Source organism: Tamandua tetradactyla, chromosome 8, assembly GCF_023851605.1.
Source record: "Tamandua tetradactyla isolate mTamTet1 chromosome 8, mTamTet1.pri, whole genome shotgun sequence".
NCBI classification, from domain to species: Eukaryota; Metazoa; Chordata; class Mammalia; order Pilosa; family Myrmecophagidae; genus Tamandua; species Tamandua tetradactyla.
The window spans coordinates 58,846,304-58,865,557 of record NC_135334.1 but is presented as its reverse complement, the minus strand read 5'-3'; the positions used below and the strand labels follow the sequence as shown (position 1 = coordinate 58,865,557).

Genomic DNA, 19,254 nt, shown 5'->3' with positions numbered 1-19,254 from the left:
CCTATGTGCTGGATCTCAATCGAAAATAGCCAACATTTAGTAAAAGGTGGAGTGAGTATTAAACCCCTTTTAGAAAAAAAATCTGAAGTTCAAAATAACAATTTTCATAAAGTCACCTAGTGTCATCATCATAAGAAGGCACATAAGCTCTATTGTACATGCAGGAGATGGGAACGTTGAGACATTAATTTTTTTCTCTCCCTAAATTTTTCCATTTCCTTTCAACTCAGTCAACAGACAGGTGGTTCTGTACTTCACTGACTCAGGGGCAGTATGTGCCAAACAGAATACAGAAGGGATTTCCAGTTACTCTTATTTTGCTTTCCAAAAGTCTTAACTTTCTTAGAAAAAAAAGAGTTTGTCAGAGGTGAAAGGGAGATTCTCACATACAGGAAGAGACAGAGACTTCTCCTAGGCCCTCTCCAGTCTGCAGACAGATTTCCCTAGCCAAGAAAAAGAGAGAGAGATCTTTCAATTCCAGGACAGCAGGAATCTAGGCTCAGCTTCTGGGCAGTATTGCCTGGAAGACAGTAAGACCCCAGAGAGGAACAGCACATAAGGTATCCAGGAAAACAGAAACACAAATTCTGGAAAAAATAAAGTTCATGTCTTGGAAGTAGCAAGTTGCTGTCAGACTAAAAAGAACTATGCAGAAACAACAACTCATATCTGAGGTAAACTACTGTATTCAGATGACTAATAACCACAGTATACTCCCATTTCAAATGGAACCCTAAAAAAACCTCCGGGGAAGTGGAGGAAACATCAAAAAATATTGGGGTTATTTTTTCTTCCACTCAAAGGCTAAGTCAGAAACAAAGATGAATTATAAAAAATAAATGGATGTTTTTTACAAACCTAATTTTTTTAGGCTGAGTCCAATTTAATGATTATCTGATCCTGTCCATTCTCCTAGAAGCCAGGTCTTCTAACTAACTACTGATCTAACATTTTTTCCCCAACAATATCATTGCTATGAATGATGATGAAGATAGAGGACAAGGTGATGTAGCCTGAGGCAAATAAAATAGATGATGAATTGAAAACACCATTTTACCACTTCTCACATAATTTGGTAAGCTTTTATTGGTCTTTCGTATCTCATCTTAAACGTCACATCTCCAGAAAGAATTCCAGCTCCCCTAGATACAGTCAGTTGCTCTTCATCTGTTTTCCATGACATCATGTGTTAAAATCACCACAGATACTGAAATTGCCATACCTGTCTCCCTAACATATTTTGTAAAGCATGCCCCTACAACAGTGCTGGCACATGGCAAGCACTCAATACTCAATAAGACTGTTTTTTACCCATGCGAGATTTCAGTTAGAACACAATCTAACAGATTCATTCTAAGATAGTCTTACCAAGATTTTCAATGATAAAAATGTTACAACTCTACAAAATTTTAGGCCTCCTATAGAAGCTTTGGATTCTTACCCTGTAAGAGTTGGGCCTTGATGATTAACAGGATATCGTTTTCAGAAGAATAAGATGCATAATTTCACCCATAGTCTTTGAAAATTTAACTTAATCATTTATTTTCATAGGACTTTCTACTTTATAATGCACCAAAATAAATGGGGTCAGGGAAATGGTTTCATAATGGAGATAATTTGGCCACAATTCTTGAAATAGCTTTGAGAAACTTACAAAAAATTGAACCTATGCAGAAAGCTTACTAGTTGGAATTTAGAATGACTGGACAGAAGAGTCTGGGTAAAACTCATGATCCTTTGCTGACAAAGCAACCTACATCGAGTATACAAAGTCCTCAAGTCTTGACTGCTACAAATTCCCAGGCAGGAATTGTACATGAAGAATAGGTCCCTTCCCGATCACCCCCAAAATGTTTTGCATTTGCAGCCTTATACTAAAAGTTACCTTATAATTATTGACATAAGCATATATTTAAAGGAAGGGCATATAAAGATAGTATATAATAAGAAAGAAGAGTATTCTTATAATTTACTGAATATGTTCTTCTAGAAATAGTAAGGGATTAATTGATTAAAAGATGGATTGCAAAAGTATAAATCAATATCTAATTCAATCTTTTAAAATCCAGTATTTTAGGTACATCTTCTCACTGCCTAGACTCTTCTGCTCAAAACAGTAATTGATTATAGGTGTAAAGGAAAGAGCAAGCATTCTATCATAAATGGAGCACTCTGGTACTTTTCTCAAAACTTAGCAGTTCACACATATTATGGTATCAAGTTATTTGCATGCTATTTGCACAATTTTCCAACACATAAGAAGTGTAAAATAAATAGAATTAACAAATAATTGTACTGCTATGTCTATTGTTTGCTTCATAGCATACTCCTAATCAACTAAATTTACTTTAGTTGAATAAAACCAATTAACCTGGGGTGTACGGGTAGTTCAGTGGTAGAATGCTCGCCTTCCACACAGGAGATCTGGGTTTGATTCCCAGACCATGCACCACCACCCCCCCAAAAATTAGCCTATTTCTCTCTACAAAAGGCCCTCCCTTTATGCCTCTTGGATTGATGAGTATTTACCAACATCAACAGCCCATGGAAAATAATGCGTTGAAAAGGTTGTAGAGAAATTGGAACTCTAGCACATTGTTGGTGGGTAAAGTGGTGCAGCCACTGTGGAAAGCTATATGGTAGCTCCTCAACAAGTTAGAAAATTAGCCTTTGACCCAGCAACTCTACTCCTAAATAAACACCTAAGGAAGGTGAAGCAGGGTCTCAAACAGATACTTGTATGCCAACGTTCACAGCAGCATTATTCGCAATACTTAAAAAGTGGAAATAGCCCAAGTGTCCACCAACAAATGAATGAATAATCAAAATACAGTACATATATACAATGGAATATTACTTGGCCATAAGGAGAAATAAGGTTCAAGGTATGCTGCAATGTGGATGAACTGAAAACATTATGCTCAGTGAAATAATCAAGGTACATGAGGATACATTTTGTATGATGTCACTTATATAAGATATCTAGAAACAGCACATTTTACAGAAACAGGAAGTAAATTAGAGGGTGTCAGGGGATGGGGATAGGGAAGAAGGGGGAAATTTGCTTAGTGACTATAGAGTGTAAATAAAAATTTTAAGAAGCGGGGGAAGGTAGGTAAGTTACCTATAAAGAAAAAAAGATTTTTTTTAAAGAATATTTGAAAGAATCAGGGACCAGTGAAGAATTAGGAAGCAGTATCCTCTACAACTTCTCTCAGACATTACAAACAAACCATTAATATGTAGTTTCCTACTAAAGTTCAGCATTCTTGAAAGGTCTTCTTTTTCTTTTTATGATTTAGAAATGGTGATTACAAAATGTTGAAAGAATAAGCTGAATAAGATTTGTTTTTGTGTTTTATAATATATGAAAACACTCCCAAATCATAACAGACAATTTTCCTGTAGCTACCAAAGAAAACACTACCTATTAAGTATATACTTCTCATAAAAACTACATATTGTATACCTTACATTTTAATATTACTTAATATCTCAACAATTGGTGTTGAGTTGTCTTACAAAGTTGGCATCAGTACCACGACCTTTTAAATTCTCAGCTTTGAAAAACAGGCAGACACCTAAGTACACATCCAAAGAATATGTTCTTACAGGATCTTGTAGGTCTAGGATAAACATACTTCTATAATAATAATCCCAAGTAATTCCAATGTAGGCAGTCCAGGCTTTGAGGGGAAAAAAAAGTGTGACTAGTGTTTTTTGCTTGTTGGGACACATGCACATAAAGATTTTTGTAATGTATATTTGGGAAAACAGAGGAAGATGCCCACAGCTGGCCATGAATTGGGGGGAAGAAACAGCTCAGCATATTGGTAACCCACAGGTGGCATACCAGTTGAGGAGCTCTAATTGAAATGCATAAGTGAAAAGAATGTTATTCAGACAATCAGTAAGTATAGTTTCCAACCAAGCTAAGCTTTTGATAGGTTGGGCAGAAGTGGTCTGAAATTATTCTCTCTGACTGGTATTTTTGTGGTATGACTCTTTTGTATTGTCAAACAATAATGAAACCACAAGCTTTCACAAACAGTTGGGCTGGGGGCAGGGTTGATGATCTTTGACAAACCTCCCAAGGATGTCCTTGTTATAGACCTTTTCACTTCTCTTGATGGGAGGACAAGTTCCAGATTTTCCTTAGAAACAACTCAGTAGATGCTCAGTGCAGTACCTCCTATATTTCTTCTTGTCCTATATACTTTTCCCATCCTTTTATTTTAATTTAGTGTAATGGTTTGAAGCTGTATGTGCCCCAGAAAGATATGTTATCAAACCAAATCCATTCCTGTGTAGGTAGAACCTTTTGATGAGGTTGCTGTCTGTTAAGGTATGTCTCACTTCAATCTGGATGGGTCTTAACCTTATTAACTGGGGTACTTTATAAAAGAATAAAAGTCAAACAGAGAGAGAAAATGCCACAGAAGGCAAGAAGCTACATAAATGGAACCCAAAAGAGAAGGCAGAGACTAAGAAATATCCCCAGATGCCTTGCCATGTAACAGAGGAGCAAAGGGTTGCTGGCAGCCAGTCCCAGCATGCCACAGTCTTCTGAGACAAAGTATCCCCTTGTGAAGTCTTGATTTGGATGCTCTCTTAGCCTCAAAACTGTAAGCCAATAAATTCCCATGGTTTAAGTCAAATCACTGCATGGAATTTGCTTGAGCAGCCTACGAAACTAAAACACCCAGATTCTAGTATTTTCATTATAGGCAAAAGAAATGGAATAAAGAAAAATGTAAAGGAAAAAATTTTATATGCATTGAACAAAAGAATGGTTAGAATAAGCTTTCTTTTTAAGAGGCAAATGTTAAAAAAAATTTTTCAATTTAAAAAAATAAAAAGAGTCTATGATTCCATGATTTCCAATATCTCCCAACCATAGTCAGGATAATACTTTAGGGTGATTTTAGTAATCTATTTTCCTTTGAATTACATAAGTTTCAAACATTTAAAAACTGCCTTTTCACATCCATCTCTGGGAAGAGTCAGTGCTTAAATCTTTTCAGTTTTGTTGGCTGGAGGAAAAAATAAGTTTTTGTGAAATGAAAAAGCACTTGTATATAACACTGGTATGCTGAACATAAAAGTTCCAAGCACAAATCTTAGCAAATGTATCCAAAAGGAACAAAATATTCACTCAGTGTAGTCAATAAATTCCGGTACATATTTTCCCCTTAAGGGAATGTGAAAAAAAATACTTTATGAATTTTAAGAAAATCTAGAGATGGAAAAGGAGTGTACCCAGATAACAAAAGGGAGAGACAAATTAGGGGGATACTACAAAAAAGAAGTTAAGCCACAAAGTGCAGGAAACAGACAAGGAAAGAAGAAAATTTTAAATAAGGAAGGAATAAAAATAATGTTCCTGTTTGGTCATCAGATGCATCAAATCTATGATTAAATCATACACAAAAATATAGATGACATCTATTTATATAAGAAATTATATGAATATATGATGCTCCTGTGGCAACAGCAGCTTATCAAGGCCATTTCGTCTGAGAAGAGATGTGATATATCTCAAACCCAAAGTTGGCTCTGTTGCCAACTAAAAATGCCCCTCTGTATTTCACATTCACTACCTGATATAGCTCTTGACTCAGTCCCTTCATTCTTGTCATCCTACCACTCCTCACAACTGTTACTGTCTTTCTGATCTATGCACCTATAGGTCAGAAAAAAACAAGTACAGAAATTATGACTGATTGTAAGGCTTGGTTTTGAAGCAAGATCCATGCCTGTTTTATTTACACAGCTAAAATGATAAAGTGTGACACTCAATCGATGATCTCTAAATTGCAGACACTTGTATATGATGTAGAAGTCTACTTTAGGTAAGGCAGGTGCACACTAAATAGCAGAAAGAAGAGTGGACCAGGGACAAAGAAAGTAGTTTAGCACTACAACAAACTTGCTTGTTAAACTCAGAAACATAGGAATATGAAAAAAAGTAAAAGCTTTGTAGAAAGAGTTGGATATTAATTGCATTTCCACCACTTTGTAGCTGCCTAACCTTGGACAAGAGCAGAAAAAGAGAACTTACATTTTCTGAATATATTACTTTATGCCAGTTGCTCTGTTAGATACATTACATACATTTATATTATGCTAATTCTCTCAACAATATTTCAAATAAGCAAATGGTGCCTAAAAAGTTTCAATAATTCTCCAGTCTTAGTAAAGACTCAAACTCAAGTTTTTCTGACTCCAAGCCCACAAAATCTGTTGTCTTATCTATAAAATGAGAATACAAATACCTAATTTTCCAATTTGTTCTGAGAAAAATTGAAGAAAAAAAATGTTTTTACCAATGCTTTATACAGGACTGTTTCCTTTTCCTTGCTTTGGACAAGTCATTTAACCAGCCCATTTGGGCCAGGCTTCTCACTTAGGTCTAAGAAAACTGCTAAAGACCCTTTCCCAAAGAGGAAAAACAAACAAACAAAACAGAAATTACATTTTTTGTGAAGTATATGGTCAACCAAAAAAAAAGACATAATTAAAGAGTTGTGAGGCAAGAGGAAGAAATGATTTCATTTGAAGGGTATTTATGAGATATATAACAATATCATGTCTTAGAATTCTAATTATACACCATTCTTCAGCTTCCTTTAAAATATATACAATTCAAAACATAAATTATGAAAATTATAGCATTTAACTTACAGTATATGGTAAGATGAGTTTATATGTACTCCATTATTTCACAAAGAAAGGAGAATTCAAAGAAATAGTTTGTAGTTTAAATGAATAATGTTAGGTAGAATCTTTATCAGTTTAAAAGAAACTCAAGGATAACTAATAAAATACTGAAAACACAAAAATGAACCTCAAAGGATTAAAAGTATTGATTTCTTTCACAAATTTAATGACAAGAGAAGAGAAAATTTTTCAAAAAGGAAATTCATTACACCGAATAACTCTGTTGAAGCACATTTTATCCTTAAAACAACTTTCTGCTGAAACCACAGGAAGGAGACAAGTATCATTAACTTTTATTTCTTATGTTATTCCAACATGAAATCAGATCAGGTTAATTTAAAAAGTCCTATTGAAATAGCTCCTTTACAATATACATGACCTTGCTAATATGACATCTTAGATTGGCCCTAAATTTGCACAAATTGAAATAGGTCAAAAATGACCTATAGATTCATTTGGGTACAATTCAAGCTACTACCACAGAAAAGAGAATCATGAATGAAAAACAACTACTGGGGGGGGGGGGGACCCCTAACAGAAAAACAGAAGAATCTTCTCTCGTTTTAAAGCTGAGACCTGTACAAATGTAGACTGGTGTGGGAACAGCAGTTCCCACACCAGTCAAACAGAATGTCAAACAGAAAACAGCAGTGAATACGAGTGGGTGGGGATGGGCTGAGATACAGCAGTTTCATCTTTTCTAAGAGCAATTAAGAAAAGTTTCATCTTTTCTAAGAGCAATTAAGAATAGTACATGGAAATAGACTTACCAAGATGTCACACCTATTTCCACTTCCTAGGATGGTTGCATCTTATCAGTCTCCTCTCTACTTTGACAATATACACAATAAATACCAAATGAAAATCTCTTATGAAAATTACATATTTTAATAATATATTTAACAACAAACATTTAGCTTAATGTGCTTTAAAATTATATTAAGTCTAGATCTTCCATCATATCTACAATATTTAACAATGAAGAGAGAAAAGAGTCAAAATGACGGCAGTGTTCCTTACAGAATAAACCTAAGCTGTACTATTCATAGTATTTGTTTTTACTTATATTACAGGAGTACAAATAGTAAGCTTAACCAATTAAAAATAAGATGCTCATGTAATAACTTGTTTGGTTAATTATCTATAGTATTCAAAAACATACATCTTAATACTAACAGTTTTAAGAAGTTAAAAACAAGATAAATTGTTTCTTTAACTAGATTAGTTCAGAAAATAAATTACATAGTGCCAATACTTTAGGATAAGCCAACACATATAGTTTTGCTAGTTAGAACTTGCCAATTCCCTAAAAAATCTGATCCATTACAATCAACCTATTATCAAAGAAATATGAAGAGAAAAAGGGAAGGCAGGAGGGAGGGAGAAAATAACATCAAATTATTTTCTATAAAGTATTATAATCTTCAATAATTTATCAGCAATGGTTTAACAGTTCTTTTAAAGGTAGGAACTTTTAAGAAAAAATTTAGTCTGTTGGCTTTAGAATTCTTAAAAAATTCATCCTTTAAGTTATACCTAGAACATCAACTACCTTCCTCATTCCCACACACATGCTTTTATCTCTCCTTCCCTCTCTGTCTCCCCTCCTCCTTCATTTGCTTTCTCCCCTTCCTGCTCTCTTTCTCTCTCCCGTTTTCCTTCTCCTCTCCTCTCTCTCTCACACACAACGTATCTAATTCAATCACTAGTTCAAAATAAGGTAGTTTTAAAAGAGACACTCTCTAGAGAACTATAAATGGTAGAAAGAATAAAAGGACACAGCAAGCTAAATAAGTCAAAGAGCCATATCATTTATTGGCTACGTTCCAAAAAAACAAAAAGCCAGTCTTTTTCCAGATAAACTACTGGGTCAGGTCTGAGCAGGTGTGGCTCCAAGATCTCAGAGAAAGTCTACTTCTCTCAGTGATAACAGGAGGGAGAAAGGAAGTTGATAACCCAGTCTTAAATACTGGTGTACAAAGGGACAGTTCTAGGTGATTCCAAGTTTAATATATCATGTCCCACCTTTACAAATACTATCTTGCATGAAACATTTCATTCATTACAATTTCTTCAACGCACCTTCCAAACACATGGTAAAAGGATTAAACACTGTGCAAAGCAAGGTTGTACAACCTTGGGTCACTGCCTCAGGACCCAGGCACTCTGACCTACAATTCACCCAGAGGATTAGTTTCGGAATGCAGCAAATGATATAACTGGCCAACATTTGGATTTATGCTGGTACAATATAGTAGAGTTCAAGAATGTTCACATAAATTTTGTTTCAGAACTCTTGAGAAAATTCTTTATAGTTGATCTGATCTTCCATATCACATAAAAAAAAAATCAAACTGGTTTCATTAGAAAACTTGGGAACAATGTTAACATGGGGTAGATGTAGGTTAACCTGAATCCCTAAGGTCTCACCTTTAATAGACTAAATTGCAGGAACCCATTAGAACTTGATCCATTCCATGCTATAAAAATTGGGAGAAAAAAAAAGCTAGGTGTTTGCATCATTTGGGGTACTTAACAATCATTTTATTGGATAGTGCATTTGGAGGTATCTGGAAAAGCACAACAGATAGCAAAGTTGTGCTTTATCACAAAAGTGGAGATTTGTATTGGCATGAAACCAAAATACAAAATTTTCTTTTTAAAAAAGTCAGAAGATAAATTATAAATCTGTAAGTTGTTCAGTGGAAATGAAATTACTTTGCTATTTTTCACAACTACATAGTTTGATAAATATTAAATCATGGAAAAGAATTTCACTGTACAAGTTTCCTTTCTAAAGATTGTTTAAAAATAACCTTTAACATGCAAAGAAAACAAGTTATAGAAAATCCTAAATCCTTGACATTGAATCTTTCTATTCTTGTTATAAATTGGTGATTTAGAAAACCTGATTTATGAAATCGCAAATATCAATTTAATACTATAGTCATATTTCATTTTGCTCTAGCAAAATATTACTGAATGTTGTACCACTGAATAAGCCTAATTACAATAAATATTTCATAAAACCCAAGCAAAATTTTACCTTCTGATGGAATACAATTCAAAATTACAAATACCAGAGCCCCCAAGAAAAGGGAGAAACAAGTATTATATAGGAAGCCTCATAGCCCACCTTTCCTCTTGACTGGCATTGTTGGGTCTTTCCGCTGCCACAGGATTCAAGATCTCTTCAGGTCTCAGCTTGATCCAGCGGATTGAGGCCAAAACCAGGTAACTGTTGCAAACCACTTCACTGTTCAGTTTTGAAATCCACGCTGAGCCTTTTATTTCAGGTAAAGACAATAATGTATTTTTTTCCACAATTAAATTTTTGACATCTCCCACAGAGCACAGAGAAAACTAACTTTTGAGTTTTTCAAGTTTTTCAATTTTTATAAAATATTGTTTTAAAAAACTGAGAAAATTATTGTGGCATAGAAATGTAATTAAAACTCTCCTTCAGGCAGCAACATTTTTGGAAGTTCAGTGACTAACTCAAGGCACAAACCAAATTTGGACAGCTGTCTCATTACTCTATACATGATCAAGTTCAAAAATGCACTGGTTGATTATAAAGATGTTCAGTTCCTTAAGAGAAAAAAGTAACTGCCCCCTCCCCCTCACCAAAACAAAAAACTCAAAAGTCTCTAAAAAGGTGGGTGAGTTTGAACAGTCCTCTGGGGGCAAAAACAGACTTGAAAGGCCCCTTTCTATTTACTGGACCAGAAGTTCGGATCTCACTCCCTCAGTCAGACAGGATCGTGCTCGCTGTCATTTTCATCTTTATCTTCTGGCCTCTCCAAGCCCCCCCCAGGCTCGTTCTCTAGTGCCTCTCTGATTCCGATCCTCCCATATATTAACCGAGAGGATTGAGAAGATGGACAGCAATCCCTTGGCATGGAGACATTAAAGTGGCAGTGCTACTCAATGGGCACTTTGATGCAGGATGAGTTGGCGAAGCAGGTTTCTTCACACTGGAGTCATTCACATCATGCCACCTTTTCACATCCAAGCAGCTACCTATCCGGCGAGAAAAAAAAAAACACTGAGACTGTTCCAGAGGAAAAGGCAAACCTTTCCCCCAAAGGCGTTTTCAGAGACGCTGTAGTAGCGGTAGGCATGTAAACATAAGCTATGCAAACGGTCCGCGATTTTCTAAATAAAGAGTTCAGCCGCTTGGCTTCGCATCCACTCTTTCTCTCAGCCTCTCTCCAAACTGCCCACCTTCCTTTCGCAGAAAAGACAAGAAATCTCTCTGCCAATGCTGCCACCCCTGCCCACACCCGGTTCTTATGCAGAAGAGCACTGAAATGTCCTGCACCCTCCAGGCGATGAAGTGTTTCCTCAGGCAGGAGAAACAGCAGCATTAGATATTATATAACTCTCGAACTTGGCTTCCCTAAGACATGGAGACTGGAGGGGTCGGGGTTGCTGGTCTGAGAGATACTGCTGGGTATTTAACGAGCACAAAAGAACGCTGGACCTCATCGCACAGCGCCCACCCCACCCCCAACCACCGGCTGACAGGGGAGTCTACTGGGTGGGAGGGAGGCGTGGGACACATTTCTCTCCAGTCCCTTTCCAAGCAGAGCGAAAGGATGGAATGAAGGGACTAAAGATTGGGAAGAGGAGTCTGGCAGCTACGAGGGGAGGAGGCTAGTCAGGGGTGTCTGGCGACGCTGGCGGCTGATTCGGATCTTTGGAGAGGAGGTAACGGAGGAGCCGGAGCCTTAACACTAGAGCCAGGCCAGAGAAGGCGAACTCCTTCTGGGAGCAAGGACAGGCACGGCTCCAATCTAGGGGGCTGCCCTGAGGCGAGGAAGGCGCGCAGCACCATCCCTAAGCTTGGAACGCCCCATTTTCCGCCCCGGGTAGGAGGAGAACAGGGAGTGAGACTGACCAATAGCTGAGGAAGCAAATACTGGGAGACCCAAGAACAGACCCGTCTGCTCCTCCGCGAAGCCAATGATAACCGTAATTTCTGGACGCCACGACCAATCACAGCCAGGATGGTGAGCGCAGCTTTTGATTGGGTAGAGTGAGCCTGGGCGGCGGACGAGGCGGGAGAGCAGGCGCCACTTACCCCCTCCCCGGCATTCTAGAGCCCCGCCCACCCGGGCTCACGTGAGCCGCCAAGATGGCGGTGCTCGGCCGTGAGGTTGGTTCCGAGTTAAGGGATGTAGGTGTGATGCCGGTGAGAGCTGGAGAAGCGCTCAAGGTAGGCGGCAACAGAGTGATATATCTAGAGCCTCAACATGTTGGGGGTCTCCTCTGGGATAATGCACATAAAGGGCATTTGAAAAGCAAAAAGAACAACTTTCGATTAAGCCCCCAGTCAGTATGGGAAGGATTAGAGAGATAATAGGAGCCCTGAAGTCTAGTCCTGATCGTAGGCAACTTGTTTTCTCTTGTCTCTGGACCGTTGCACGGGCCTTTCCTTCAGCTTGGAATACTCACTTGCTCCTGTCTCTCCCCATCCGCGCTTAATTCTCCTCTTTCAGATCTTCGCTTAAATGTCAGTTCCTCCAGGTAGGTTCCCAACATTTTTGGCTAGATTTAAGTATGCCTTTTTTAAAGTTGGTGTGTGTATGTCACCTTCATTCTCCTTTCAAATTACCTGCTTATTTTGTCTTGACCTCCCACTAGGCTTTGGATCCTGACTACACGACTTTATCTTGATTACCCAGGGGCCTATCATATCCCAGGTGATGATTAATGATGAATAAAATTCCGGAAGTCAGGTGGAATAATATACATAATAACACTTAAAACGTAAAATGCTCTACAAACTCTAATCCTACGTAAATGCATTTTTACTGGTTGTTGCCAGTTGAGTGGCTTGAACTAGTGTTTAGATAGAATGTTGGCTAGAGCACAACCTTTACATTTCAGTATTTGTAAAAAGTCTTTCTGAAAGTTGACCAGTCTACTTCTCTGCTTTAATAAGCAGAGTGTAATGAAAAGAATCGGTCATTTATATTGGCAGTGTCTTGCAAAGGTTAGGTACTTAATAAATATGTGCCAGCCTGTTTCAGTATTTTATGATCACAATTCTGTTTTCCCTGTGCAGAGCTGAGGGTGTAGGCTGGATAGGAGATTGGTACAGGGCATTGCCTGGAAGTTATTTCTGTGGGGATTGGGGGTATCAATAATGCGAATGACAGCAAAACAAAAACTTATCCAAGGTTTTTGGTTAATCATGTTCTTGACATTTGCCTTCATCATGCATTAAACCTGTTAGATATAGACCTTCCGTTAGATATTACTATCTTTTCCCTTACATTTTCCACTCACATGTCAGAGAGATGCAAAAGATTAAGTCTAGTATCTGAGAAATTGTCATTTGTAAAAACTTTTTTCCCTTTCCTTCCCAGATATTTTAAAGAAAAATAACTAACCTGAGTACAACTCTGCAAGGATTTGTGGGTAAAAATTGGCCATTATTACTTACTGTGCAATACCATAAGAAGGTTCACAGGAACCTGTATCTTCAGAATGTTAATGCCATGGGCCAAGGATGACTTATCCTTCATTAGTTAGGGTTAGGATTGGTATTGATCATTCATTCAGCAAATGTGTATTGTAGTGATGTTCAAAGTATATTCATTGACAACCAGTATCAGAAACATTTGCAATGCTGTTAAGATGCAGATTTCTAGGCCTCACCCCACTCATACTGAATCCAGATATCTCAGGAGGGAGCTCAAGAGACTGCATTTCATACAAACTCCTGTTAGTGATTCTTGTGCACACTAAAGCTTGAGAACCACTGATTTATTATTTCCTATGTTCATTATGTTTAATCCACTTTAATCCTTTTGCCCAAAACTCTTGAAATTTGAGGATTAGTATATATTCTTGACTATAAAAGTTGTTAAAATGGAGATTGCTGTAAATTCATGAAAGGACTAATCTGGAGGAGATAGGGAGAGAAAAAGCATTGAACTTTCCATCAGGAGCCCTTCCACTTACTGATGTGGTAAGTAAACATTTACAACCACAAATGTGGAATTTGCAGTAAATGCCAGATAAGAGCTCAGTAAATATTGATTAAAATCATTAACATAAAGTATGTGAAAGCAGATAGCATAGTACCTGGCACATTACTAGTCTCTAAATGTTTTTAAAACAAAATCTGTAAAATCTATAGGGTTGTAATTAATATTGATATCATTAGCTATTATGGTTCTGAAATTTGTGTTTTCTAGGACATCAAGACAGCAACATATATGCATCAGCAGCCCAGTCCTTCTCAAGGAGATGCAACACTCAGACGATCAACAGTTATTGAAATGATAGAAAAAAAAATTGAATATCTTAGAAAAGAAAAGTAAGAGATACCCAGACTGAAAGTCAATAGCTTCATTTACAAATCTTCTGTACTGCTGTTTGTGAGGACTAAGATACTCTTAGCTTCACTGGTTCTGAAGAAAGCTTATAAAAAAAGAATTGAAGGAAAACATGGACAAATGAAAATAGTAGTTGGCTGTAAATTGGAATTGTCAATGATGACTTTTGCCTCTTAAAAAGTTCCCAAAATTATTGCTAAAACCATTTGTGCAAAAAAAAATTTTTAATTAAAAATAAGTTAACAATTGTAAAGGGATGTTAAATAAGCATAGATTTCCTTAGAAGGTAGGTTCTTATGAGTGTGTTATATGATACCTGGAGGTTCCAGAGAATTTTCCAGATGGTCTAACACCTGTCCAAAATTCAAGTCTTATTAAAAACAAATGGTTTTCAAAATAAAAGACACCATGGCATTTTGAGATCTAGATGTAAAGGGACCTAAATAAATATTAAATTTTCTTTTTAATCTAGAAAAAAATAAAAGGAGAAAAACCATTTGGGACTACTTATATTTCACTGATTTGTTATTAAAATCAGTTCAGGACTGGTTACTCAACCTCAGTACTCAGCACAACAAATGATACACATATAATGTCTCTCATACCACACTGACTATTGGATTAAGAAAGCTCAAGAATAAAATCAGAAGACAGCTGATCTTAGACCTTAGAAGTTTCTGGATTTCAATATAAGTTAGTATTAGTAAAATAATCTGTCCGCTCTCTTTGGATGAAGTTTTGGGAATCCTGGACAAAATATTTTCAGTGTATCTGTATTACTTAGGAAATAGTTATTTTCTAGAAGGCCTAACCAAACATAGGCTTTTTTCAGATCACCTTAAGCAAATTAATTATTTTAGTAGCAGGAGCTGTAGTCTTGGATTTTGGTATCATATAACATTTGGCCAGACTGTTAGTTATATTTATTTGTGGCCAAAATTTAGAAGGGTTTCATTTTAGAATGACCTTAAATAATCTTAGAAAGAGATTTATATCTTCTTATTAGAATGCAAGTTATGAGGGCTTGGATTTTTTTTTCTTGCTTTGTTCACTGCCCCATCCTGAGCACTTAGAAAATACTTGACATATAATAAGGGCTTAAGCAATATTTGATGTTAAATAAATATATAATAACAAATTACTGCTTTTATTAAGAAAATACTGTGATGAATTTAACTTTTCTCTTTGTTTTACCTAGTAGGACCTTAAATATATATGGATCAGTGTTCTTTGGAGCAACAGCTGGTTTCTCTGGAATATTAGCAAACTTCATTTTCAGACACTGCTTCAGGGTTAACCAGGATGCTTTGAAGACATATGCATCATTGACTACACTTCCATTTTTATCTACTATCGTTACTTATAAGTTCTTTGTAACTGATGCTTTGTATTCAGGTAAATTTAAATTCATTAGTGTTTAACATGGTTATGTCTAAGTAAAGTTACTCATTAACATATTACTACTCCAGATAATAATAACCTCTTATATTTGTATATTGCTTTACAACTTAGAAAGTACCATCACGTATAACATCCTATTTGATCTTGACAGTAGTCCTGCTGAGCAGGCAGGACAAGTGTTATTAACCATTTTTTTACAAATAAGCAACCAAAACTGAGACTTGTGTGGCTTCAAGTACACTAAGAAGCTACATAATATACTAGGAAAAGATCATGCTTTGGCATACTACACAAATGGTTTCAGCTCCTACCTCCCACCACTTAAGTTTTGTGAAATTGTCAAATCATTTAATCTCTGAGCCTCAGCTGTTTTATGTATGAATTAGGACTAATAGTACTTACCTCACAAGATTGTTGCAAGAATTAAAAAAGATGTGGTATGTTAAATGCCTAACAATATCTGGCATATTAATGGGTTTCTAATCTGGCATAATATGGGCTTCTAATGTTACTTTCTACCTTCTCCCCTCCTCTCCTTGTGCTTCACAACTAGTAATTGATGAAACCTCTGACCCCTGTTCTTTTCTTCAGATCCCTGCTTAAATATCTTCCTCAGGGAAACCTTCCTTGATTCACTCAGGGTAGTTGAAGTTTCCAGTTATACTTTCGATATACTTTACCTTCAAAGCATTGTACACACTTATATTAAAATATTTGTCTAGGGTGCACAAAATATTGTCTAGGGTTCAGTGGTAGAATGCTCGCCTTTCATGCAGGAGACCGGGGTGTGATTCCCAGACCATGCACCCAAAAAAAAATATATATATATATAAAATGGTGGCTCAGTAGCAGAGTTCTTGCCTGCCATGCTGGAGGCTGGGTTTGTTTCCCAGTGCCTGCCCATGTAAAAAAAAAAAATTATATATATATATATATATATATATGTCTAATGCCTTTCTTCCCTGGTAAACTAGCCAAAAGGTCACAGATTAAGTCTCTTTTATATACCACTGTATCCCTGGCATATGTCTGACACATAAAAGACAGTAAAAATGTATTAACCTAGACTCCACGTGTCTAGATTGATAGTTTAGTATACTTTCATTATGAAATTGTCTCTGCAATAATCACATATGTTAGAGGTACTTCTCCTCATGATAGAGTATAAGAAAAGCATTTTAAAAACCACATGTGTTAGCAGTAATGCTCCTCATGATAGAGTATAAGAAAAAGCATTTTTATTCTTTGGATTCCTTGGGTTTTGAATTTCCCATGTTCTTTCTAGTATTTCACCATGGTTAAAGTCAGTGCAGATAATGGCTCTGTGAGGCATAAGACTGTCTTAATAATTCTTATCCTGACTTTTAAAGGAAGACCAAATTTACTTTTGTTTTCTAGGTAATATAAGCCAAGAGAATTGTGTTCTGAGAAGTTCACTGGTTGGCATAGTATGTGGTGTTTTATATCCCAGTGCTTTGGCTTTTTCTAAAACTGGGCATCTGGCAGTCAAGTAAGTCTGTTTGTTCATTCTTTTCTTTTCTCTTCCTTTCCTCCTTTATTTTTATTTAGGTTAATAAACTCTTAAACTATCAATGACAGTTTAATCAAAATATAGTGTTTCAGAAAGCTAACTTTGAACTTTTTTGCTACTACATGATAGATCTAGAATGGAAGTTAATGACCAGTTTAAGAGAAATCAATGGACTTGTTATAGAATATATATCCAGGAAAGTGATTAATTCTTTTTCCTTTTTAGGTATCATACTGTGCCACTGCCACCAAAAGGGAGGATTTTACTCCATTGGCTGCTGCTTTGTCAAACAGAGATGAAAGCAATGGTGATTCCTCTAGTCTTTCAGACAATCGTTGGAATACTTAATGGTCTGCAACATTATGCAGTGTTTGAAAGTACACTGGAGAAAACTGTACATCAAGATTAATCAAAGAATGAATAGATATTAAATTCAACAGGATGGATTTTTTATGATGAGACTCAGACAGTGCTGAAAGAGTTTAAAGTAACTCTGGAGGGACAACTTGTTTTTGTCCCTTCTGCCTGATTTATAGCAGGTACTCAATAAATACTCAGAATTCAACATATAAATGTTAAGTTTCATCTTTCTTCCCTCATCATGTATAGAAATGGGTTAGGGCCTCAAGGTATGATCTATATATTTATGTATTCATTCATTCATCAAACATATATTGAATACTTTCTCTGTCTCAGATACTGTGTTATATCTAATAAGAAATGGCCCTAACCTAGAAGGAACATGCCATTAGAAGAGGAATACAAAATGTGGACTCATAGAATGAGAGAGTTTCAGAAGTATTCACATAATTTTATTGGAGCATTAGGGTGTGGTTGTTAACTACGTAGGCAGAAGTAGGGTTAAGGAAGGAAAGAGACATTTGGGCTAAATTTTGTAGAAAATGAGAATTCATAAGAAAACATGAGATGTTTTCTAATCTGTGATGCAATATACGTAATAGCTCCTTATCTTCTACAAATTGTCTTCACTTTGCTGTTGAAGCCCATTTGTTAAGTACCTAATTGCTACTTAAATTAAGCCCATAATTAGGTGCCTAACTTGCAGTAGGATTGAATACAAAGATTCAGTCGGTGTCCTCAAGAACCTTAAAAAAAAGTTCACAGTTTAGAGTGTGCTAAGGCATCACTGAACTATGCAGGAAATGAACACTGACAATAAAAATTATTAACAGAATGGATCTCCACAGCTCATTGGCCCTATCCTAACCCTCACCTTGAGGTTAAAGATTTTGTCATTTGAGGCCCCAAGCAATCCAAAGCAGAATTGGAAGTCTTAAGATGCTTTATGGTATCACACATAATGAGCTGAAAAACATTGCTCTCTTTTGTTAACAAAAAAATGGATAATTAGCCATCTAGCTTTGTATTCTTAGAATATTTCATAATACCTGAAACTCAGGAGGAAAGGGCAGATAATTGGGGGAACAAAGTAAAAAAGATAACTAGACTGATGGTTTTCATATTTTAACTTGTTTTCTTTCATGAACTTCCCATTCATGTCTGTATTAGGGTTCTCTAGAGAAACAACTAATAGGAGATATCTGTAAATAGAAGATATATATGGTTGTGTCTCACACAACCATGGGACGTAAAAATCCAAAATCTGTAGGGCAGGCCACAAGCTGACAGCACAAATGAAGGTATTTAACGAATTACCCAGAAGAGGCTGGCTAGCTGAAGTGGAAAGAGAGATTTTCCTTTCTGAATTCTCCTAAAAGCCTTTGGGTAATTAGATTAAACATCACTCACTGCAGAAAACACTCCCCTTAACCAATGGCAGATGTAATCAACTGTGTATACAACCAATGTGCTCATGATTTAAGTCCACAAAATGTCCTCACGGCAACAGATAGGCCAGTCCTTGCTTGATCAGACAACTGGCTACTATCATCTGGCCAGTTTGATGCATGAACCTGACCATCACAATGTCTTTGGCCCATTTAATTTGTAGTAATTCCATGAAATCTGAATGTTATTTCTTCATATCCTGAGGTAGTAATCTAGAAAAAGTTTGTTAAACATTCATTTCCCCTGAAAACTGAAGAGATTTGTACCTCATTCCATGATGTCAAATGATCTTTTTCTGCAACAGGAAAACTTGGCAAAGCTATTAATCATTTCCTTTAGTTTTAGAAAACAGTACCTGCCAGAGTGTCTGTAGATAACGTGAAAGGGGAAATTAGGGAAACTTTGGTCTTCTGGGCCTGATTGAAAGGTGAAACTGAATGA

General features: G+C 36.4%; 2 protein-coding genes across 12 annotated transcripts in view; one reads left to right on the top strand and one right to left on the bottom strand.

Annotated features, from left to right (window-relative positions):
- The window catches only part of DLG2 (discs large MAGUK scaffold protein 2), a 2,206,106-nt gene extending 2,194,416 nt beyond the window's left edge, over window positions 1-11,690 (bottom strand). For 7 of the 9 annotated variants that reach the window (XR_013156681.1, XR_013156683.1, XR_013156682.1 and 4 more), the window contains exons 1-2: window positions 11,624-11,690; window positions 9,857-10,743 (exon numbers count right to left, since the gene is read on the bottom strand). Coding sequence is in view for 6 of the 9 variants with exons in the window: in XM_077113416.1 (XP_076969531.1) it covers window positions 9,857-9,875 (19 nt within the window). In the remaining 3 variants the exon portion in view is untranslated. Of the gene's footprint in view, window positions 1-9,856; window positions 11,591-11,623 lie in introns of those variants that run through there. The other 2 variants (XM_077113405.1, XM_077113404.1) reach the window with 2 other exon arrangements.
- A 113-nt stretch (window positions 11,691-11,803) lies between these two features.
- TMEM126B (transmembrane protein 126B) lies at window positions 11,804-17,577 on the top strand. 3 transcript variants are annotated; one of them, XM_077113419.1, is made up of 5 exons: window positions 11,811-11,941; window positions 13,932-14,053; window positions 15,274-15,467; window positions 16,872-16,983; window positions 17,230-17,577. In XM_077113419.1, the coding sequence occupies exons 1-5, from the start codon at window positions 11,861-11,863 to the stop codon at window positions 17,411-17,413; spliced, it is 693 nt and encodes a 230-aa protein (XP_076969534.1). In that variant the 5' UTR covers window positions 11,811-11,860; the 3' UTR covers window positions 17,414-17,577. The 3 variants fall into 3 exon arrangements, with proteins under 3 accessions (XP_076969535.1, XP_076969534.1, XP_076969533.1); XM_077113418.1 differs by having other exon boundaries at window positions 15,271-15,467; XM_077113420.1 differs by lacking the exon at window positions 13,932-14,053 and having other exon boundaries at window positions 11,804-11,941; window positions 15,274-15,364.
- Window positions 17,578-19,254: the final 1,677 nt, after the last annotated feature.